The sequence below is a fragment of the Hoplias malabaricus genome, chromosome X2 (genome assembly GCF_029633855.1).
Source record: "Hoplias malabaricus isolate fHopMal1 chromosome X2, fHopMal1.hap1, whole genome shotgun sequence".
Classification (NCBI taxonomy): Eukaryota; Metazoa; Chordata; class Actinopteri; order Characiformes; family Erythrinidae; genus Hoplias; species Hoplias malabaricus.
The window spans coordinates 33,699,314-33,724,927 of record NC_089819.1 but is presented as its reverse complement, the minus strand read 5'-3'; the positions used below and the strand labels follow the sequence as shown (position 1 = coordinate 33,724,927).

General features: G+C 40.0%; 1 protein-coding gene across 1 annotated transcript in view; it reads left to right on the top strand.

Moving 5' to 3' along the window:
• LOC136676794 (otogelin-like) overlaps positions 1-24,822 on the top strand; it is a 474,914-nt gene extending 450,092 nt beyond the window's left edge. The window contains exon 58 of the mRNA XM_066654019.1: positions 24,622-24,822. Coding sequence (XP_066510116.1) covers positions 24,622-24,822 — 201 coding nt within the window. The remainder of the gene's footprint in view (positions 1-24,621) is intronic.
• The last annotated feature ends 792 nt before the right edge of the window (positions 24,823-25,614 follow it).

Genomic DNA, 25,614 nt, shown 5'->3' with positions numbered 1-25,614 from the left:
GATTTCCCATTCACTCTTTTACCAACACTCTCTCTGTTCTCCCTCCCAAAATCCATTCAGACATTGCAAATAGTGTATACATGATTAGATATCTCAACAAACAAGAAAAGCAATATGCATAAACCACGTTTGGCCAAATATTTTCTTTTTTTAAATGGTCTTTGTGTATCAGATAGATTGTTACAGCACAAGCAGACAATGTGCGTATTTGCTTTAGCTCTGCTGCACTGATTGTGTGCATGTACTTCTGAGGTCACCCACACAGCTTGCTGGGAGTTGTAGTTCTTAGCTCGGATTCTTGAATCTGGGAGTCAGTCAATTTTCCATTTAAAAAAAAAGAAGAAAGAAATGCATGATGCAGTGCTTTGTTCAGTAAAGCTATACTTCAAGCATATTCAACTCGAAATAAACAATGAATCAATACATGAGAATATTTCAACCTAAATCCTTTGATTTGATTATTTGACATAGAGACGAATATGAAGGTCTCTGCCCAGATTATCATTGTGGCTAGCAACAAGCTAACGACCAAACATTTTTTCAATAATGCATATATTTTATATACCTATCATGTTCTGGCTTTTTTCTGTTTCACTTGCTCATGAGGATTTTTAAATGTCTTTTAATATGAACATTTCCACATATCTATTATTTCTTTAGCAATATCTAAACACACCAGAGTTTTTCTTCAGAAGAATAACCACACACAATGCTTGTTACAAGATTTTGGTATTGTTTGTTTCCTATCCCAGTCGTGCCGTCATTCCTAGTCATTAGGGTTCAAGCACTCAGTGCGTAGAACCCTATTGTTTTTTTGTACCGGTTTTTTAGGGGTCCAAGCACTGCAAGTGTTGGAGCCCTATTGTTTTTGTTCCGGTTTTTCCGCTTTTTTAGGGGTCCAAGCACTGCAAGTGCTGGAGCCCTATTGTTTTTGTTCCGTTTTTTCCGCTTTTTTTTTTTTTTTTTTTAGGGGTTCGAGCACGAAGTGCTTGAAACCCTATTGTGTTTGTTCTGATTTTAATTTGTTATTATTATTATTATTAGGCTTCCGAGCACAACGTGCAAAGGAAGCCTATTGTTTTTGTTCTGATTTTTAGGGGTTCGAGCACGAAGTGCTTGAAACCCTATTGTGTTTGTTCTGATTTTTTTAGGGGTTCGAGCACGAAGTGCTTGAAACCCTATTGTGTTTGTTCTGATTTTAATTTGTTATTATTATTATTATTATTATTCTTTTTCTTTTTCTGCCATAAAACGAATCGCACAGCCCAAACCGTAAGGCCTAGAGACTTGAGACTTGGTCAATAGGTAGTAGTCGGTCTCGCTACTCAGGCGCAAAATATCAGCCCAATTGGCCTCAAGGGGGCGCTACAGCGAAGGAAAACGCTTTCATTAAAAGATTTTCCACCCCGTGTGGCGTAGAGACGAAATCTTTTTTTTCCCTGATTCCTTGGGTCCTGCCGAATCAAAAAGGTACATACAACCACTAAGCTCCGCCTACTTAGATTTTTTGCTATTTTGCATAATTTGCAAAACCTACTTTTGTGTACTCCTCCGTGGATATTTGTCCAATTTTCTTGAGCTTGGTGTCAAAATGTTCGCAGGGGCCTGTAGTTTAATAATTATCAAAAAAACGTTGAAATTTCGATTCAAGATGGCCGCCATATGCAAATGAACCTCTTCGGCTTATTTTATGTTTTACTTAAAAATCTATAACAAACTCATGGTTTACTCAAATGTGTTTACATTTCATATTCTACTTTCAGACATGATTCTGAGGTAGCTTGTCAAAGGAGAAGCCAATATTCATATAGGGGGCGCTGTAAATGCTTCAAGTTTATATCTCAGCATCCGTAAGGCGGATCGGACCGCCGCTTGGCATGCTGCTTCTATGGGCAAGGCTGTAGAGGGAAAATTAAGGACAACTCGATTCGAGCAAAATTGTGATTGTCATCGACCAATCAGCTGTCATCAGCTGTTTGACAACCTTAACAAGGTCCAATCATCATGGGATTTGACTGGTATGTCCCTGGTAGGCCTCCCTAAGAGTTGAAAAATTGTCATAACGATAGCCACTAGGGGGCGCTATGTCAAGAAAATATTATATATCTCTGTGAAAATTAAGCATATTGACACACAGTTTGCTTCTTTTTATACTCTGCAGAGGGCCTAACAACTTTGTATTTGCAAGTGTTGTCAAAAAATGCTTTGCTTTTTCTCAGCTTCCAAATGTTCAAAATTGAACCTTTTCGAACTAGTCCGTGGAATTTTGCGATATTCCCAAACAGTTGACCTTGTTGGAATCTGCAGAGTCTGTAGGTAAATAATTATCAAAAAAAGTTCAACATTTGGACAAACTTTTGTTGTAATAAAACAATTAATTGAAGCGTGTGGAGCTTTAAACATTCTTTTAGCTATAACTCAAACAAATTAAGTCTAATCAAGACCAACCATGACAGACGTATGTATGGTCCTACCCTGAAGGAATATGTACAATATGATCAAAATTTACCAAAAGGGGGCGCTACAATTGGACAAAAACTGATTTAATTGGCTTTTTTATGTTATAGCGCCATCTAGGAATGCAGTGGCACGCCAACTTAATTATGACATCTGCTCCTCAGTCTGATCAAGCATGTGAAGTTTTAAAATTTTTGGGGAAAGTGTTTTTGAGTTATAGGTGTATATTAGTGTACACATATTGCAAATATTTGACTTGTGGAATACATGCTAGATCTGTGTTATTGTGAGGGGCCTGTAAGCTACATAGTAATAAAAGTGCAACAATTTTTTCATTCATTCATTATCTGTAACCGCTTATCCAGTTCAGGGTCGCGGTGGGTCCAGAGCCTACCTGGAATCATTGGGCGCAAGGCAACAATTTTTTGATCAGTATTAAAGTTCAGATCCTTAGGATTCAGCTAATACCACATATGTCCATGTTAGGTAAATATCCACATAGGAGTACACGCTCAAATGTTTCTATATGTGCATTCATCCATCCATCCATCCATTATCTGTAACTGCTTATCCAACTTAGGGTCGCGGGGGGTCCAGAGCCTACCTGGAATCATCGGGCGCAAGGCGGGAATACACCCTGGAGGGGACGCCAGACCTTCACAGGGCAAATATGTGCATTCATGGCAGAGCTAAATATATGTGAAAGTAGTTATTTCTCACCAGCAGATGGCAGTCTAAAACTATACATTGTGCTGTTGAACTACAGTGGCTCTGAGACATTATGCAAAATGCAATGTGGAGCAAAGACCATAAGGCCCAGAAACACCTCCCTTGGCAGCAACATCCAGCAGGTGTGAAATGACTCAGCCAAGGAAAATGACACTCTTTGGCCAGATGGTGGCGCTATAGCAAAGGGAAAAGCATTGCGGTCTATATCTCCTACACTGTAAGGCCTAGAGATGAAATCTTTTTGTCCCTTATTCCTTGGCTTAAGACAAACTAATTTGCTGTTGGATCATAAAGCTCAGCCCACTTAGATTTTGAGCTAATTTGCATAATTTGCAAAACATACTTTTGTCAATAAGTCTATGAATTTTTCACCAAGTCCCTTGAGCTTGGTGCCAAAACGTTCACATGAGTCTGACCCTAGGTAATTATAGAATTAATTGACATTTTGATTCATGATGGCAAATGAACCTCTTCAGCTTATCACAGGTTTTACTTGAACATCTCTAACTCCATACTTTGCTCAAATGGGTTCAAATTTAAGATTCTACTTATAGAAATGCTTTTAAAGGTAGCATGGCAGCGATGTAGGCCTATTGCTTCCAAACAGGCCTGTTAAGCGAGAACCCCGTTAATTGTCGCTTGCGGCTATATTTTTTCTTCTTTTTCTCCGATGAAACGCGATGGGCAGCCCAAACCGTAGGTCCTACAGACTTGTCATTTGGTCAACTGGTAGTAAACCCTCCCGCTACTCAGGCGCAAAGAATCAACCCAATCAGCCTGATGGTGGCGCTATAGCGACGCGGAACGCGTCGCTCCCTATATCTCCTACCCCGTGTGGCGTAGAGACGAAATTCTTTTTTTCCCAGATTCCTCAGGTCAGACCCTACAAAAAAGCCTCAAGAACCCATAAGCTCCGCCTACTTAGATTTTGAGCTAATTTGCATAATATGTAAAATCGCACAAATTTTTGAGCGCGAACTAGTCTCTGGAAATGTACCCAATATGGACATCTGTGGTATCAGCAGAATCCTAAGAACCTGAACTTTAATAATTATCCAAAAAAAGTTGGAATTTCATCACTGCTTTGCTTCCAGACTCCGCCCAAATACAGGGGTAGAGCTCGTGTTCCAAAAATCACACAAATACAGCTATAACTCACAAACGCTTTCTCCGAATGTTATGATACTTCACATGCTTGATCCCTATAAGGGCTGGAAGCCATAAGTACTTGGCTGTGCAACTGCAAGCCTAGGGGGTGCTATAACAGCAAAAAAAATTGTTACGCTTCACAGGATTGTCCGATTGACATGCCGATTGGTATGCATGTAGTGTGTGATGAGCTGACTTAGATTCTATGACGATGATGTCATATTCGAAAAAACATTGCCGCCATCGACCAATCAAATTTCAGCAGCTGTTTCATGATCTTAACAAGGTCCTATCATCATGACACTTGCATAGTATAACCATGGCAGAACTTCCTAAACACATAACAATTTTCATTACGATAGCCACTAGGGGGCGCAATTCATATTTTCTATAGGAAAATATGGAATATCTCAGCGAAATATAAACATATTGACAAGCAGTTTGCTTTATTGCATACTTTGCATAGTGTCATACAACTTTGCAATTGCAACTATTGTCAATAAATGCATAGTTTATCCACAATAGTCACGTATGTGAAAATGGAGCATTTCGAACTCCTCCCTGGAAATTTGTCTTATCAATAAACAACTGGTATTTTTGAAGTCCGTATAGACTGTAGGTAAATAATTATCAAAAAAATGTAGAACTTTTGACACGCTGTTGTGGCAGTAATTTAACAAATATGCATGGGCGGGGCTCGATGCACTCTTTGAGCTATAACTACAACAAACTTCACCTAAATCAAACACAACTTGGTGCACATATGTATGTCATTACTCTGAAGTACTCTGCTAAATATGCCCGCATTGCACAGGAAGGGGGCGCTACAAATAGACAGCAACTGGTTGCATAGGTTATTAATTGTTTACACTGCCACCTAGAGATGCAGTACCAGCAAGATGAGACGGATATATTCCAAAGACCATGGGAAAGGAGCTTTTGCATTTTCATAACATATGACTAATGCATTTTTGAGTTATATCTGTTTCTTATGCAGTGTTTCAAAGGCAAGCTGCACAGCTCTATTTAAGCAGAGGCTGCAATCACTCAGTAATGAAAGTTCCACACTTTGTTGATAATTATTCAAATTCAGGTTCTTATGAATCTCATGATACCACATATGTCCATATTGGCTTTTGATCCAAGCACTAGTTCATGATCAAATATATGTCTGTTATATCTCATCCTGCAGATCCTCTCTATGCAGAATCCCCCCTCAGCCCCTCCTTCTCCTCCTCACACACAGACTGTTACCTCTCCCCCTCCCCTCCCCCTGCCAGTCAGAGAGGGCCAGAGGACACAGACATTTGAAAGCAGATCTAAACAAATCAACAATACCATCATGACCACCTCATTTTACTTTCAGTGTCCATGTTTTCAGCTCCACTGTACACAAGAGCACTTTGTAGATCTAAAACTACAGAGAGGGGTGCACCTCTTGCTCTGCATACTTTCATTGCTCCTTTTCACATGTTCTTCAATGGTCAGGACACCTATAAAGCAGATATGCTGAAAATGTATGATCTACTGTCTCTGCTTTTTTTATCTATAATCTGGACCAACAGGGTATGTGTGTGTAACTGTGTAGACAGTGAGTGGACACAGGTTTTAAAATTATCCAGTAGCACTGCTCTTTCTGATCCACTCATAAGAGCACTACACACACTGCCATATCACCACAACGTCACTATCACTGCAGTGCTGAGAATTATCCACCACCCAAATCATATCTGCTTTGTGGGGTCCTGAACATTGGGTCAGAATCCAGGGTCAAATTCCAGATTCAGTTCTGTGCTCTGGGCTGTCTCTGTAACCCAAGCCCCATGTTCACCTGTCTGCAGACCAGAAATTCACCCACTTATCTACTACCCCTTCTTCTTACAATCCAGAGCACCAAGGATCACATTTTAAAGCACTACAAAATCTATCTTAAAGTGTGACTCCTGTATCAGGAAATGTCATATGCTATGCTCTTGCTCTGCAAAGACTGCTCACTTTCAGCCTGCTCTTCAATGGTCAGGACACCCATACCGCAGGTATGACTCAGGTGTTGGAGTTGTAAATCCCTCAGCATCACTGCTGGACAGAGAATAGTCCACAACCAAACCCTGCCAGCATAGATTGTCTTCTGTCCACTGATAACGGACTCGAGTACAAGCCACTCCACATCATATCTGCTGTTTGGGGGTCCTGAACATTAGGGTGAGAAACCAGAGTGCAACTCCAGAGTGACTTCTGTGCTCTATACTGTGTCTGTCATCCGCTACTCATCCATCTCATGCTACACTTCCAAAGAGATGCCAGAACAGCATGGAACACCTTACAAACACTACACAAACTTCCCCAAAAGCCCCTACTATCTCAGGAAAGCTCATATGAATAAAACACCTTACAAACACTACACAAACTTCTCCAAAAGCCCCTACTATCTCAGGACAGCTCATATGAATAAAACATCTTACAAACACTACACAAACTTCCCCAAAAGCCCCTACTATCTCAGGACAGCTCATATGCTAGCACATTGTTCTCCTACCAGCGAATACCAGCTTGGACCCCGGGAATTGTCGCTTGCGGCTATATTTAGGGGTTCGAGCACGAAGTGCTTGAAACCCTATTGTGTTTGTTCTGATTTTAATTAGGGGTTCGAGCACGAAGTGCTTGAAACCCTATTGTGTTTGTTCTGATTTTAATTTGTTATTATTAGGGGTTCGAGCACGAAGTGCTTGAAACCCTATTGTGTTTGTTCTGATTTTAATTAGGGGTTCGAGCACAAAGTGCTTGAAACCCTATTATAATTGTTAGGATTTTTATTTTTATTATTATTCTTCCGGTTCTTTTTCTGCACTACAAACGATCGCACAGCCCAAACCGTAAGGCCTACAGACTTGAGGCTTGGTCAGTAGGTAGTAAACCCTCCCGCTACTCAGGCGCAAAAAATCAGACTGATTGGCCTCATGGGGGCGCTACAGCGAAGGACAACGCATTTTCTTACGGGGCTCCTACCACGTGAGGCGTAGAGACGAAATTTTTTTTCCCCCTGATTCCTTGAGTCCTGCCGAATCAAAAAGGTCAATACAACCACTAAGCTCCGCCCACTTAGATTTTTTGCTATTTTGCATAATTTGCAAAACCTACTTTTGCGAACTAGTCTGTGGATTTTTGTCCAATTCTGTTGAGCATGGTGCCAAATTGTTTGTAAGAGTCTGGAGGTTAATAATTATCCAAAAAATGTTAGAATTCGGATTCAAGATGGCCGCCATATGCAAATGAACCTCTTCGGCTCTTCGTCTGTTTTACTTAAAAATTCATAACAATTGTATACTTTACTCAAATGTGTTCAATTTGCATATTGAACTTACTCTCATGATTCTGAGGTACCAAGTCAAAGGAGGAGCCAATATTCATATAGGGGGCGCTGTAAATGCTACAAGTGTATATCTCAGCATCCGCAAGGCAGTTTGAACCATCCTTTGGCATGCTGCTTCTATGGGCAAAGCTATAAGTGGAAAATTAAGGACAACGCGATTCGGGCAAAATTGTGATCGTCATCGGCCAATTAGTTTTCAGCAGCTGTTTGACTACCTTAACAAGGTCCAATCATCATGAGACTTGACTGGTATGTTCCTGGGGTCACTTCCTAAGTGCATAAAAAATTACGTAACGATAGCCACTAGGTGGCGCTATATCAAGAAAATGTGATATATCTAAGCAAAAATTAAGTGTATCAACACGCAGTTTGCAGCTTTGTATACTCTGCAGATGGCCTAACAACTTTGTAATTGCAAGTGTTGTGAAAAAATGCATCGTTTTTTCTCAATAACCAGTTGTTCAAAATTGAACTTTTTCGAACTAGTCCGTGGAATTTGGCTCTATTCCAAAACAATTGACTTTGTTGGAATCTGCAGAGTCTGTAGGTAAATAATTATCCAAAAAAGTACAACATTTGGACACACTGTTGAAACAATAAATCAATTAGTCCAAGTGTGCTGAGTTTTTACATTCTTTCAGCTGTATCTCAAACAAATGAAGCCCAATTAAGACCACAATTTACATACATATGTAGAGTCTTACCCTGAAGGAGCCTGTACAATATGACAGAAATCCATTAAAAGGGAGAGCTACAATTGCACAATTACATGTTATGTGCAGTTTCTGTGTTCATGCTGGATTTCTGTAATTGGGAGGGGCCTGTAAGCCACATAGTGATGAAAGTTCCACATTTTATTATCAATAATTAAAGTTCAGGTCCTTAGGATTACTCTGATACCATATATGTCCATGTGAGTGAAATATTCAAAGAGCAGTACCTGATTGAAAAATCTGTATGTGCATTTGTAACAGCTCAGCTCCTCTATGGGACAGTAGTAAATTGTTTCACCAGCAGGTGGCACTCTAAGACCATATATTGCTTTGTTCATCTACATTCAAGAACTTATTTCTCTGTACAGGTCAAAAGTCATAACATATGAACAAAAATATTTATCATAATTAAAAACGGTGCTCACCAGTCATATCATGTCCTTTGCTAAACTAAAACAAATGGTTCATTAGCACTTGTGAAACCTCACTGTCCAAAACTGCTTATGGTCTCTCTGTACTGATGCTCCTTACACCAACACTAAGGCCTCATTGTGCAGATCCTTGCTTTAATGGACACCTCATGGACACGTGACATGCAGTTAGTGAGTGATGTACTTAATCCGATTCCATGTTGTTGTTGATATTTACTATACACAATGGCTGCCATTGGCCACTGAGGTTTCAGCAGCTCTTTGAAAGGCCCAACAAGGCCCAATCATAAAGAAATATTTACAGGGTGTCTATGGGGCACTTCGTAAGTACATGAGACATTTCCAAATGTTAGCTGCTAATTGAAGATATAACAAAATCATAGATTCATTTTTACCTTGTTTGGCCTAAATGGTTCATGTGTCCTAAGGCCTCATTGACCTCTCAGACTGGCCAAAGGTCCCAATTAGGCCCATTCGTGTTAGGACCATGCCATTGCCGCTTGCAGCTATATTTAGGGGTTCGAGCACGAAATGCAAAGCATACTTTTGTCAATAAGTCTGTGCATTTTTGTCCAATTCTCTTGAGCATGGTGCCAAAACATTCACATGAGTCTGACATTAGGTAATTATAGAAACAATGTTGACATTTTGATTCAAGATGGCCTCCATATGCAGATGAACCTCTTCGGCTTATCACAAGTTTTACTTGAACGTCTGTAACTCCTCCATACTTTATTCAAATGGGTTCAAATTTCAGATTCTACTTAAGGACATGATTTTAAGGGTACCATATCAGCGATGTAGGCCTATTGTTTCCAAACAGGCCTATTCTGCGAGAACCCCGTTAATTGTCGCTTGCGGCTATATTTTGTTATTATTATTATTCTTTTTCTTTTTCTGCCATAAAACGAATCGCACAGCCCAAACCGTAAGGCCTAGACACTTGAGACTTGGTCAATAGGTAGTAGTCGGTCTCGCTACTCAGGCGCAAAATATCAGCCCAATTGGCCTCAAGGGGGCGCTACAGCGAAGGAAAACGCTTTCATTAAAAGATTTTCCACCCCGTGTGGCGTAGAGACGAAATCTTTTTTTCCCTGATTCCTTGGGTCCTGCCGAATCAAAAAGGTACATACAACCACTAAGCTCCGCCTACTTAGATTTTTTGCTATTTTGCATAATTTGCAAAACCTACTTTTGTGTACTCCTCCGTGGATTTTTGTCCAATTTTCTTGAGCTTGGTGTCAAAATGTTCGCAGGAGCCTGTAGTTTAATAATTATCAAAAAGACGTTGAAATTTCGATTCAAGATGGCCGCCATATGCAAATGAACCTCTTCGGCTTATTTTATGTTTTACTTAAAAATCTATAACAAACTCATGGTTTACTCAAATGTGTTTACATTTCATATTCTACTTTCAGACATGATTCTGAGGTAGCTTGTCAAAGGAGAAGCCAATATTCATATAGGGGGCGCTGTAAATGCTTCAAGTTTATATCTCAGCATCCGTAAGGCGGATCGGACCGCCGCTTGGCATGCTGCTTCTATGGGCAAGGCTGTAGAGGGAAAATTAAGGACAACTCGATTCGAGCAAAATTGTGATTGTCATCGACCAATCAGCTGTCATCAGCTGTTTGACAACCTTAACAAGGTCCAATCATCATGGGATTTGACTGGTATGTCCCTGGGAGGCCTCCCTAAGAGCAGAAAAATTGTCATAACGATAGCCACTAGGGGACGCTATATCAAGAAAATATTATATATCTCTGTGAAAATTAAGCATATTGACACACAGTTTGCTTCTTTTTATACTCTGCAGAGGGCCTAACAACTTTGTAATTGCAAGTGTTGTCAAAAAATGCTTTGCTTTTTCTCAGTTTCCAAATGTTCAAAATTGAAGCTTTTCGAACTAGTCCGTGGAATTTTGCGATATTCACAAACAGTTGACCTTGTTGGAATCTGCAGAGTCTGTAGGTAAATAATTATCAAAAAAAGTTCAACATTTGGACAAACTTTTGTTGTAATAAAACAATTAATTGAAGTGTGGGGAGCTTTAAACATTCTTTTAGCTATAACTCAAACAAATTAAGTCCAATCAAGACCAAACGTGACAGAAGTATGTATGGTCTTGTCCTGAAGACGTATGTACAATATGATCAAAATTTACCAAAAGGGGGCGCTACAATTGGACAAAAACTGATTAAATGGGCTTTTTTATGTTATAGCGCCATCTAGGATTGCAGTGGCACCCCAACTTAATTATGACATCTGGTCCTCAGTCTGATCAAGTATGTGACGTTTTAAAATTTTTGGGGAAAGCATTTTTGAGTTATAGGTGTATATTAGTGTACACATATAGCTTATATTTGACTTGAGGAATACATGCTAGATCTGTGTTATTGGGAGTGGCCTGTAAGCTACATAGTAATAAAAGTGCAACATTTTTTTGTTAAAGTTCAGATCCTTAGGATTCAGCTGATACCGTACATGCCCATGTTAGGTAAATATCCACATAGGAGTACATGCTTAAATCTTTCTGTATGTGCTTTCATGGCTGATCTAAAAATATGGGAAAGTAGTCATTTCTCACCAGCAGATGGCAGTCTAAGACTATACATTGTGCTGTTGAACTACAGTGGCTCTGAGACATTATGCAAAATGCAATGTGGAGCAAAGACCATAAGGCCCAGAAACACCTCCCTTGGCAGCAAGGTCCAGCAGGTGTAAAATGACTCAGCCAAGGAAAATGACATTCTTTGGCCAGATGGTGGCGCTATAGCAAAGGGAAAAGCATTGAGGTCTATATCTCCTACACCGTAAGGCCTAGAGATTAAATCTTTTTGTCCCTTATTCCTTGGCTTAAGACAAACTAATTTGCTGTTGGATCATAAAGCTCAGCCCACTTAGATTTTGAGCTAATTTGCATAATTTGCAAAACATACTTTTGTCAATAAGTCTATGAATTTTTCCCTTTCAAGTCCCTTGAGCTTGGTGCCAAAACGTTCACATGAGTCTGACCCTAGGTAATTATAGAATTAATTGACATTTTGATTCATGATGGCAAATGAACCTCTTCAGCTTATCACAGGTTTTACTTGAACATCTCTAACTCCATACTTTGCTCAAATGGGTTCAAATTTCAGATTCTACTTATAGAAATGCTTTTAAAGGTAGCATGGCAGCGATGTAGGCCTATTGCTTCCAAACAGGCCTGTTAAGCGAGAACCCCGTTAATTGCCGCTTGCGGCTATATTTTGTTTTTTTTTTTTCTTCTTTTTCTCCGATGAAACGCGATGGGCAGCCCAAACCGTAGGTCCTACAGACTTGTCGTTTGGTCAACTGGTAGTAAACCCTCCCGCTACTCAGGCGCAAAGAATCAGCCCGATCAGCCTGATGGTGGCGCTATAGCGACGCGGAACGCGTCGCTCCCTATATCTCCTTCCCCGTGTGGCGTAGAAACGAAATTCTTTTTTTCCCAGATTCCTCTGGTCAGACCCTACAAAAAAGCCTCAAGAACCCATAAGCTCCGCCTACTTAGATTTTGAGCTAATTTGCATAATATGCAAAATCGCACAAATTTTTGAGCGCGAACTAGTCTCTGGAAATGTACCCAATATGGACATATGTGGTATCAGCAGAATCCTAAGAACCTGAACTTTAATAATTATCCAAAAAAAGTTGGAATTTCATCACTGCTTGGCTTCCAGACTCCGCCCAAATACAGGGGTACAGCTCGTGTTCCAAAAATCAGACAAATACAGCTATAACTCGCAAACGCTTTCTCCAAATGCTACGATACTTCACATGCTTGATCCCTATAAGGGCCGGAAGACATGAGTACTTGGTTGTGCAACTGCAAGCCTACGGGGCACTATAACAGCAAAGAATTTGTTACGCTTCACAGGATTGTCCCATTGACATGCCGCTTGGTATGCATGTGGTGTGTGATGAGCTGACACAGATTATATGACGATGATGTCATATTCAAAAAAACATGTCCGCCATCGGCCAATCAAATTTCAGCAGCTGTTTCATGACCTTAACAAGGTCCTATCATCATGACACTTGCATGGTATGTCCATGGCCCCACTTCCTGAGCACATAAAATGTTTCATAACGATAGCCACTAGGGGGCGCAATTAAATTTATCAACATGCAAATATGGAATATCTCAGCGAAATATAAACATATTAACAAGCAGTTTGCTTTATTTCATACTCTGCAAATTGCCTTACAACTTTGTATTTACAACTATTGTCAAAAAATGCATAGTTTATCCACAATAGTCAGGTATGTGAAAATGGAGCTTTTCGCACTCCTCCCTGGAAATTTGTCTTATCAATAAACAACTGGTATTTTTGAAGTCTGTATAGCCTGTAGGTAAATAATTATCAAAAAAATCTAGAACTTTTGACACGCTGTTGTGGCAGTTATTTAACAAATATGCATGGGCGGGCCTCGATGCACTCTTTGAGCTATAACTACAACAAACTTCACCCAAATCAAACACAACTTGGTACACATATGTACATCATTACTCTGAAGTAGTATGCCAAATGTGACCACATTGCACAGAAAGGGGGCGCTACAATTAGACAGCAACTGGTTGCACAGGTTATTAATTGATTACACCGCCACCTAGAGATGCAGTACCAGCAAGATGAGATAGATATATTCTGAACATCATGGAAAAGGACCTCGTGCATTTTCATAACATATGCCTAAAGCATTTTTGAGTTACAGCTGTTTTTTATGTGATGTTCCAACGGCAAGCTGCACATCTCTATTTAAGCAGAGGCTGCAATCACACAGTAATGAAAGTTCCACATTTTTTTGATAATTACTAAAGTTCAGGTTCTTACGATTCTCATGATACCACATATGTCTATATTGGGTTTTGATCCAAGGACTAGTTCTTGATCAAATATATGTCCGTTATATCTCATTTATACCCACCCCTGCAGACTAGCTATGCAGATTCCCCCCTCAGCCCCTCCCTCTCCTTCTCACACACAGACTGTCACCTCTCCCCCTCCCCTCCCCCCTGCCAGTCAGAGAGGGCCAGAGGACAGAGACAATTGAAAACATATCTAAACAAATCAACAATAACATCATGATTGGTTCCTTATTTTTGTTTCAGTGTCCAGGTTTTCAGCTCCACTGTCCGAAGGAGCACTTTACAGAAAGGGGTGCACCTCTTGCTCTGCATACTTTCATTGCTCCCTTTCACATGTTCTTCAATGGTCAGGACACACACACAGCAGATATGCTGCAAATGTATGACCTACTGTCTCTGCCTTTTTTATCTATAATGTGGACCAACAGAGTATGTGTGTGTAACTGTGTAGGCAGTGAGTGGAAACAGGTTTTAAAATTATCCAGCAGCACTGTTCTGTCTGATCCACTCATGAGAGCACAATAAACACTGACATAGCATCACAATGTCAGTGTCACTACAATGCTGAGAATGTATGAGCAACTGTGTCTGAATTTATGTCTATAAGTTTGACCAATAACATATATGTATCTCAGTGTGGACAGTGAGTTGACACAGGTGTTAAAATGTCTAGCAGCACTGCTGTGTCTTATCCACTCATAAGAGCACTACACACACTGACCTATCACCACAATGTCAGTGTCACTGCAGTGCTGAGAATTATCCACCACCCATATTAAATATACTTTGTGGATGTCCTGAACATTGGGTCAGAATCCAGGGTGAAATTCCAGAGTCAGTTCTGTGCTCTGTGCTGTCTCTGTAACCCAAGCCCCATGTTCACCTGCCTGCAGAACAGAAATTTACCCACTCATCTACTACCCCTTCTTCTTACAATCCAGAGCACCAAGGATCACATTTTAAAGCACTACAAAATCTATATTAAAGTGTGGCTCCTGTATCAGGAACTGTCATATGCTACGCTCCTGCTCTGCAAAGACTGCTCGCTTTCACCCTGCTCTTCAATGGTCTGGACACCCATACCTCCATACAGCAGGTATGACTCAGGTGTTGGCATTTTAAATCCCTCAGCATCACTGCTGGACAGAGAATAGTCCACAACCAAACACTGCCAGCAGAGAGTGTCTTCTGTCCACTGATAACAGACTCGAGTACAAGCCACTCCACATCATATCTGCTGTTTGGGGCTCCTGAACATTAGGGTGAGAAACCAGAGTGCAACTCCAGAGTGACTTCTGTGCTCTATACTGTGTCTGTCATCCGCTACTAATCCATCTCACGCTACACTTCCAAAGAGATGCCAGAACAGCATGGAACACCTTACAAACACTACACAAACTTCCCCAAAAGCCCCTACTATCTCAGGACAGCTCATATGAATAAAACACCTTACAAACACTACACAAACTTCCCCAAAAGCCCCTACGATCTCAGGACAGCTCATATGAATAAAACATCTTACAAACACTACACAAACTTCCCCAAAAGCTCCTACTATCTCAGGACAGCTCATATGAATAAAACATCTTACAAACACTACACAAACTTCCCCAAAAGCCCCTACTATCTCAGGACAGCTCATATGAATAAAACATCTTACAAACACTACACAAACTTCCCCAAAAGCCCCTACTATCTCAGGACAGCTCATATGAATAAAACACCTTACAAACACTACACAAACTTCCCCAAAAGCCCCTACTATCTCAGGACAGCTCATATGAATAAAACATCTTACAAACACTAAAGAAACTTCCCCAAAAGCCCCTACTATCTCAGGACAGCTCATATAAATAAAACACCTTACAAACACTACACAAACTTCCCCAAAAGCCCCTACTATCTCAGGACAGCTCATATGAATAAAACATCTTACAAACACTAAACAAACTTCCCCAAAAGCCCCTATTATCTCAGGACAGCTCATATGAATAAAACACCTTACAAATACTACACAAACTTCCCCAAAAGCCCCTACTATCTCAGGACAGCTCATATGCTAGCACATTGTTCTTCTACCAGCGAATACCAGCTTGGACCCCGGGAATTGTCGCTTGCGGCTATATTTAGGGGTCCAAGCACTGCAAGTGCTGGAGCCCTATTGTTTTTGCTCTGTTTCCTCTTCTTCTTCTTCTTCTTCTTCTTTTTCTCCGATGAAACGCGATGGGCAGCCCAAACCGTAGGTCCTACAGACTTGTCGTTTGGTCAACTGGTAGTAAACCCTCCCGCTACTCAGGCGCAAAGAATCAGCCCGATCAGCCTGATGGTGGCGCTATAGCGACACAGAACGCGTCGCTGCCTATATCTCCTGCCCCGTGTAGCGTAGAGACGAAATTCTTTTTTTCCCTGATTCCTCAGGTCAGACCCTACAAAAAAGCCTCAAGAACCCATAAGCTCCGCCTACTTAGATTTTGAGCTAATTTGCATAATATGCAAAATTGCACACATTTTTGAGCGCGAACTAGTCTCTGGAAATGTACCCAATATGGACATATGTGGTATCAGCAGAATCCTAAGAACCTGAACTTTAATAATTATTCAAAAAAAGTTGGAATTTCATCACTGGTCGGCTTCCAGACTCCGCCCAAATACAGGGGTGGAGCTCGAGTTCCAAAAATCACACAAATACAGCTGTAACTCACAAACGCTTTCTCCGAATGTTACGATACTTCACATGCTTGATCCCTATAAGGGATGGAAGCCATAAGTACTTGGCTGTGCAACTGCAAGCCTAGGGGGCGCTATAAAAGCAAAAAAAAATTGTTACGCTTCACAGGATTGTCCGATTGACATGCCGATTGGTATGCGTGTAGTGGGTGATGAGCTGACTATGATTCTATGAAGATGATGTCATATTCGAAAAAACATGGCTGCCATCGACCAATCAAATTTCAGCAGCTGTTTCATGACCTTAACAAGGTCCTATCATCATGACACTTGCATGGTATGTCCATGGCAGCACTTCCTAAGCACATAACAATTTTCATTACGATAGCCACTAGGGGGCGCATTCCAAATTTTCTACATGAAAATATGGAATATCTCAGCGAAATATAAACATATTGACAAGCAGTTTGCTTTATTGCATACTCTGCATAGTGTCTTACAACTTTGCAATTCCAACTATTGTCAAAAAATGCATAGTTTATCCACAATAGTCAGGTATGTGAAAATGGAGCTTTTCGTACTCCTCCCTGGAAATTTGTCTTATCAATAAACAACTGGTATTTTTGCAGTCTGTATAGACTGTAGGTCAATAATTATTCACAAAAGTTTGAACTTTTGACATTCTGTTGCGGCAGTAATTTAACAAATGTGCATGGGCGGGGCTCCATGCACTCTTTGAGCTATAACTACAACAAACTTCACCCAAATCAAACACAACTTGGTGCACATATGTACGTCATTACTCTGAAGCAGTCTGCTAAATATGCCCGCATTGCACAGAAAGGGGGCGCTACAATTAGACAACAACTGGTTGCATAGGTTCATAATTGATTACACTGCCACCTAGAGATGCAGTACCAGCAAGATGAGACAGTTATATTCTGATGACCATGGGAAAGGAGCTTGTGCGTCTTCATATCATTTGGCTAAAGCATTTTTCAGTTTCAGCTGTTAGTTATGTGAAGTGTGTTGATAATTATTAAAGTTCAGGTTCTTATGAATCTCATGATAACACATATGTCCATATTGGCTTTTGATCCAAGCACTAGTTCATGCTCAAATACATGTCTGTTCCCACTCACCTGCCTGAAGTCTTCTCTTTTTTGCTGAATCCCCCCTCAGCCCCTCCTTCTCCTTCTCACACACAGACTGTCACCTCTCCCCCTCCCCTCCCCCCTGCCAGTCAGAGAGGGCCAGAGGACACAGACAATTGAAAGCAGTTTTAAACAAATCAACAGTAACATAATGACCACCTCCTTATTTTAGTTTCAGTATCCATGTTTTCAGCTCCACTGTCCAAAGTAGCACTTTGTAGATCTAACATTACAGGGAGGGGTGCACCTCTTGCTCTGCATACTTTCATTGCTCCCTTTCACATGTTCTTCAATGGTCAGGACACATACAGAGCAGATATGCTGAAAATGTATGACCTACTGTCTCTGCCTTTTTTATCTATAATGTGGACCAACAGAGTATGTGTGTGTAACAGTGTAGACAGTGAGTGGACACAGGTTTTAAAATTATCCAGCAGCACTGTTCTGTCTGATCCGCTCATAAGAGCACAATTCACACTGACATAGCACCACAATGTCAGTGTCACTGCAGTGCTGAGAATTATCCACCACCCATATTAAATATACTGGTCAGAATCCAGGGTGAAATTCCAGAGTCAGTTCTGTGCTCTGTGCTGTCTCTGTAACCCAAGCCCCATGTTCACCTGCCTGCAGAACAGAAATTCACCCACTCATCTACTACCCCTTCTTCTTACAATCCAGAGCACCAAGGATCACATTTTAAAGCACTACAAATTCTATCTTAGTGTGGCTCCTGTATCAGGAACTGTCATATGCTACGCTCCTGCTCTGCAAAGACTGCTCGCTTTCAACCTGCTCTTCAATGGTCTGGACACCCATACCTCCATACAGCAGGCATGACTCAGGTGTTGGCATTTTAAATCCCTCAGCATCACTGCTGGACAGAGAATAGTCCACAACCAAACACTGCCAGCAGAGAATGTCTTCTGTCAACTGATGACTGACTCGAGTACAAGCTACTCCACATCATATCTGCTGTTTGGGGGTCCTGAACATTAGGGTGAGAAACCAGAGTGCAACTCCAGAGTGACTTCTGTGCTCTATGCTGTCTCTGTCATCCACTACTCCTCCATCTCATGCTACACCTCCAAAGAGATGCCAGAACAGCATGGAACACTTTATAAACACTACACAAACTTCCCCAAAAGCCCCTATTATCCCAGGACAGCTAATATGCATAGAACACCTTACAAACACTACACAAACTTCCCCAAAAGCCCCTATTGTCTCAGGACAGCTCATATGCATAGAACACCTTACAAACACTACACAAACCTCCCCAAAAGCCCCTACTATCTCAGGACAGCTCATATGCATAGAACACCTTACAAACACTACACAAACTTCCACAAAAGCCCCTACTATCTCAGGACAGCTCATATGCATAGAACACCTTACAAACACTACACAAACTTCCCCAAAAGCCCCTATTATCTCAGGACAGCTCATATGCATAGAACACCTTACAAACACTACACAAACCTCCCCAAAAGCCCCTACTATCTCAGGACAGCTCATATGCATAGAACACTTTACAAACACTACACAAACTTCCCCAAAAGCCCCTACTATCTCAGGACAGCTCATATGCATAGAACACCTTGCAAACACTACACAAACTTCCCCAAAAGCCCCTACTATCTCAGGACAGCTCATATGCGTAGAACACCTTACAAACACTACACAAACTTCCCCAAAAGCCCCTACTATCTCAGGACAGCTCATATGCATAGAACACCTTACAAACACTACACAAACTTCCCCAAAAGCCCCTACTATCTCAGGACAGCTCATATGCTAGCACATTGTTCTCCTACCAGCGAATACCAGCTTGGACCCCGGGAATTGTCGCTTGCGGCTATATTCTTATTATTCTTTTTCTCCTGTAAAAGTCATTGTGCGGAAGAGACCGTAGGTCGTACAGACTTCCCACTTGGAGGGTAGATGTAGTTTGTGTGCATCTCGGAGGACAACAAAAATTACACTGATTGGCCTAATGGTGGCGCTATAGCGAAGTGAAACGCGTTTAGGTTCATATCTCCTACACCGTGAGGCATAGAGACAAAATCTTTTTTTCTACTGATACTTTGGGTCCAGACAAATCAAAAACGGGTTAGTCAAAATTTCATTTTTCCAACGTTATTATCACGCTAATTTGCATAATTTGCAAAACCTACTTTTGCAAACTAGTCCGGGGATTTTTGTCCAATTCTCTTGAGCTTGGTGCCAAAATGTTCGCAGGAGTCTGAAGGTTAATAATTATCAAAAAAAAGTTGAAATTCCGATTCAATATGGCCGCCATATGCAAATGAACCTCTTCGGCTTATCGTATGTTTTACTTACAAATTTATAACAATTTCATACTTTACTCCAGTGTGTTCAAATTTCATATTCTACTTCCAGATATGATTCTGAGGTAGCATGTCAAATGAGGAGCCAATATTCATATAGGGGGCGCTGTAAATGCTACAAGTGTATATCTCAGCATCCGCAAGGCGGATCGGACCGCTGTTTGGCATGCTGCTTCTGTGGGCAAGGCTATAAGTGGAAAATTAAGGACAATTAGATTCGGGCAAAATTGTGATCGTCATCGGCCAATCAGATGTTAGCACCTGTTTGACTACCTTAACAAGGTCCAATCATCATGGCATTTGACTGGTATGTTCCTGGGAGCACTCCCTAAGTGCATAAAAATGTTCGTAACGATAGCCATTAGGGGGCGCTATATCAAGAAAATATGATATTTCTCAGCGAAAATTAAGCGTATCGACACGCAGTTTACTTCTCTGTATACTCTGCAGAGGGCATCACAACTTTAAAGTTGCAAGTGTTGTCAAAAAATGCATTGTATTTTCTCAATTGCCAGTTGTTTAAAATTGAACTTTTTCGAACTAGTCCATGGAATTTTGCTCTATTCCCAAATAATTGACCTTGTTAGAATCTGCAGAGCCTGTAGGTCAATAATTATCAAAAAAAGTTCAACATTTGGACAAACTTTTGTTGTAATTAATCAATAAATTGAAGTGTGTGGAGCTTTAAATATTCTTTCAGCTGTAACTCAAACAAATTAAGCCCAATCAAGACTAAATTTGACATACGTATGTAGGGCCTTACTATGAAGAAGCATATACAATATGACTCCAATCCACCAAAAGGGGGCGCTAAAATTGGACAATAACTGATAAAATTAGCTTTTTTGTGTTATAGCGCCATCTAGGATTGCAGTGGTACCACAATTTAATCATGTCATCTGATCCTCTTACTGATCAAGCATGTGCAGTTTTGAAATTTTTGGGGAAAGCTTTTTTGAGTTACAGGTGCATTTGTGATTTCTAGAATTCATGCTGGAGCTCTATTATTTGGAGGGGCCTGTAAGCCACATAGTGATGAAAGTTCAACATTTTATTGATAATTATTATATGCCAGGTCTTTAGGATTCCACTGATACCACATATGTCCATGTTAGGAAAATATCCATAGAGTAGTACTCCCTTAAACAGTTCTAACATGAAAGACTGTAACTGCTTAGCAACACTATGTTACAGTAGTAAATTCTTTCACCACCAGATAGAACTACAAAACTAAATATTGTTTTGTTGATCTATATGGAGGTTAAGATCCTATTCACCTGCAAAGGTTAATGGTCATACCATAATTAAAAATTATAAAGTCTTCTATACCTTTTCAAGTGGCCATTTACCCTCACCAGTCAGGAAATACCCTTTGTTATTGTGTGTTTTATTCTGATGTACTGAGTTTCTGATGTTTACACTTGTTTCTCACAGAGTACAGTGTCCCATTTAATGCCTGACATGTTAAAAGGCAAGAGCTGCACTCTGTCTGGCTGTAGTGCGAGACAACCTCCTCCCCCACACCGCCTCCTGCATTTAAATGCCCACCTGCATTTAAATATTTTACATTTATATATAACTATTCTATAGTAGCCTGTCCAGAGCACAGGTTGCTCTGATAGTGGCCTTCAGCTCTTCTGCATTGTTGGGTCTGGCGTATTGCATCTTACTCTTCACAATACCCTGTAGATTTTCAATGGGGTTAAGGTCAGGCGTGTTTGTTGGCCAATTAAGAACAGTGAGACCATGGTCCTTAAACCAGGTACTGGTAGCTTTGGCACTGTGTGCAAGTCCCAAGTCCTGTTGGAAAATGAAACCTGCATCTCCATAAAGTTGGTCAGAGCAGGAAGCATGAAATGCCCTAAAACATCCTGGTAGACGGCTGCATTGATCTTGGCCCTCAGAAAACACAGTGGACCAACTCGAGCAGATGACATGGCAACCCAAACCATCACCAACTGTGGAAACTTTACACTGGCCCAAGCCACACGCTTCTGATGCTGTCTCTTGTTCAAGAGTGGGTTCACACAAGGAATGTGACGCTGAAACCCATGTCTTGCATACATCTGTGCATGGTGGTTCTTGAAGCGCTGACTCCAGCTGCAGTCCAGTCTTTGAGAATCTCCCTGACATTTTTGAATGGGTTTTATTTAACAATCCTCTACCACATCTTTTCTTCCCTTCTCCTCTCTATTAATGTGCTTGGACACAGAGTTCTGTGAACAGCCAGCATTTTTAGTAATGACCATTTGTGTCTTGCTCTGCTGGTGTAAGGTGTCAATGGTCATCTTTTGGACAACTGTCAAGTCAGCAGTCTTCCCCATGATTGTGGAGCCTACATAATTAGACTGAGAGACCATTTAAAGGCCTTTGCAGGTGTTTTGAGTTAATTCACTGATTAGAGTGTCGCACCAGTTGTCTTCAATATTGAACCTTTTCACAAAATTCAAATTATAAATTGTCATTTATAATCATCAAATTAAAAGAAATAAACACTTGACATATATCAGTCTGTGACTAATGAATGAGTATAATATACAAGTTTAACTCTTTGAATAGAATTACGGAAATAAATCAACTTTTTCATGATATTCTAATTTTATGACCAACACCTGTAATATTCAACTTTAAAGTAAGCACTGCTCACACATTATATACCTCACACAAAGACCCTCTTACATCACACACATCACTCAGAAACAAACACACCTCAGAGACTGTAGAACACAAGTCACAAACACAAGCACCTATTACAAAAATAATCTGACACTGCACATACCTACTTGGCTCAATTTCTAACAATTTTGCCATAGCCACAAATGTCAATACATCCTCTCCCGATCAATTCATACTACAGGAGTTGTCAGATTTGACTTGACTGCCATATTAAGCCAGTTAGTGCTTGAACCCGCAGATAGCCGCTAGCGGCTCTAGTTTGTATTGTTATTATTAGCGTTCGTTTCTCGTTTCTCGTTCTCGTTCGTGCTCTTTGCCTATGTTTCTAATTCGTGTTTCTCATCAAAGTTCGTTTGTCTATTTGCTATAATCTCTGTGTTGTAGCGAGTGTGTCCGCCTCCATAAGTCCTCTCATCACGCCTCCGTGACACTCCTGTTCTCAGTTACTCTGCTGAGCTGAAAAAAAAACATTCTGTCGATTTAATACTTCTCAAAGAGCCAATCAGAAATAAGCAAAGAAAAAAAAACCTTTTTGTTTGGTTCAGCTGGTTTGGGAGGGTCATAGAGGAAATTTAGGTGGCCAATGCAGATATTCTCTGAATTCTCTGAGATTTAAAGCTATTATGTAACATAGATGATGAAATATTTGCTATTTTATGTTGAGAAACATTCAGCATTCTTGAATTTTGCTACATATCCTTTTAGTCTTGCACAAATTAGTCTAATGTGACATTTTTATCCAATGATTTATTTAAATGTATTTAAGGTTCTATATATTTGCAAACTTACAAAACCAATGCACACATTTTAAGGAAAATATTATTTTAAATCTATCATGAATAATTAATTTTTACCCTTGTCAAAAAAGGAAGTATGTTATCTATATATTATTATATCTTGGAACCACTAAGTTGTACTAAATCACTACAAATATGTAATTATGTAACAATTTAATTTAATATATATTTAATATATAATGATACTAGGGTGGCACGGTGGCGCAGCAGGTAGTGTCGCAGTCACACAGCTCCAGGGGCCTGGAGGTTGTGGGTTCGATTCCAGCTCCGGGTGACTGTCTGTGAGGAGTTGGTGTGTTCTCCCCGTGTCCGCGTGGGTTTCCTCCGGGTGCTCCGGTTTCCTCCCACAGTCCAAAAACACACGTTGCAGGTGGATTGGCGACTCGAAAGTGTCCGTGTGTGTGTCTGTGTTGCCCTGTGAAGGACTGGCGTCCCCTCCAGGGTGTATTCCAGCCTTGCGCCCGATGATTCCAGGTAGGCTCTGGACCCCCCGCGACCCTAAATTGGATAAGCGGTTACAAATAATGGATGGATGGATAATGATACTAGTTACATGTTATTTTTTTCACTCTTCTGATACAATAAAATATAAAATAAATGTCACTAATTTAAACAATCAGACCGTTTCAATATTATCACTGATAAAATCTATGCAGTAGCACAAAACATACAGTATTGCACTTTACAAAATCTGTAAATGAGAAGAATTTGACATACAACACTAAGCATTAAAAAATATTTTAAAAAATAACATGAATAGTACACTCAGTACAAATTAAGTGTAAATTTATGTAATTTAAATGACATATTAATAATGATTTAGTACCAATTAATGGTTCCAAAATAGTACACTTTAATACACACATTTGTTTCACAAGGGTAGGACTGCTGCAGACTTAACTCCCATTGACTGTATGCTGTATTCAGTTGGACACTGAAAAAAAATTAATACAACTACTATTTATCAGTAAAAATATATTAGTCAGTTTAGTTGGAACCCAGTTTAGACTCCCAGAGATGGTTTCCATCTTGTTCCCATTTCAGGGTGGCAGAATTTGGTTCAAATGTATTTTTCCCTTTTATTTGAAAAATTAAACCATGAAATATTGGCATATTTTGGTTAAGCTTTATTTTAAAATTTGGCTTATGACAAACATTCATAAGTATAAAAACTTATAAAAAAAGTATAAATGAGTATAAAAACTTAACTGTCTTGCATGTATTTTTTTCTAGGTAAACATAGTGTCATGTGATGGAAAATGTCCTTCAGCAAGTATTTACAACTACAATATCAACACATATGCACGGTTCTGTAAGTGTTGCAGGGAGATGGGCCTTCAGCGTCGCTCAGTTCAGCTGTACTGCAGTGGAAACTCCACATGGGTCAGCTACTCCATACAGGAACCCACAGACTGTTACTGCCAGTGGTCCTAAAACTGACACAGACTCAGGCTTGCCTCATCTAAAATGGTCAGCCTCACGACTGTATGTTCATATTATTTTGAATACCAACTGTCATTCTTCACTTTTGTTACTTAAATTAAAAGTATTATTCTTTAAGAACTGAACTTGAAAATTTACTTAAATTTTACAGGGACAAGAAAGGAAGTAAAATGTTGCATCTGTTCTTGAGTTCGTTTGACATCTGTCATGGCAGACATGAATAAATGCACCAGTAGTTTTTTAAGGGCAGTTTTGTCTCTTTGTTTGTACATAGCTAAATTGACACTTTTTTAAGAATATGGGAACAAATTCAATAAAGAAATGTTTTAATGAAGAAATAAATTGATGTGTTAGTATAAGAATTCTGACATTATATGTGTGAATAGTCATTTCCTTCTTTAAATAATATCAAGCTATTGTATTGGCAGTTTCTTTTTACAAACAATTTAAAAATCCATGAAGGATACTGCATATATATTGAAGTTTTTTTTCTTTGCTAAAGCACTAAAAATATAATGATTTTTGGACCCTGCCAAAACATGGATATTACCCAGACTGATTCTGAATTTAAACTGTTGATATGTCCGGATTCAGTAGAGATATGATGAAATATACTGAATGTGTGGAGTTATTATTAAAGCAATATTCTGCAATATTAATACAGATTCCTGCAGTCTTTGTTTCATAAGCATTTTATTTCCTGTCATTGTTTCATAAGGAAAAGATGAATAACTTGAATGTATGAATGTCATACAGGGCATACAGTCAATTCAGGCATACGGG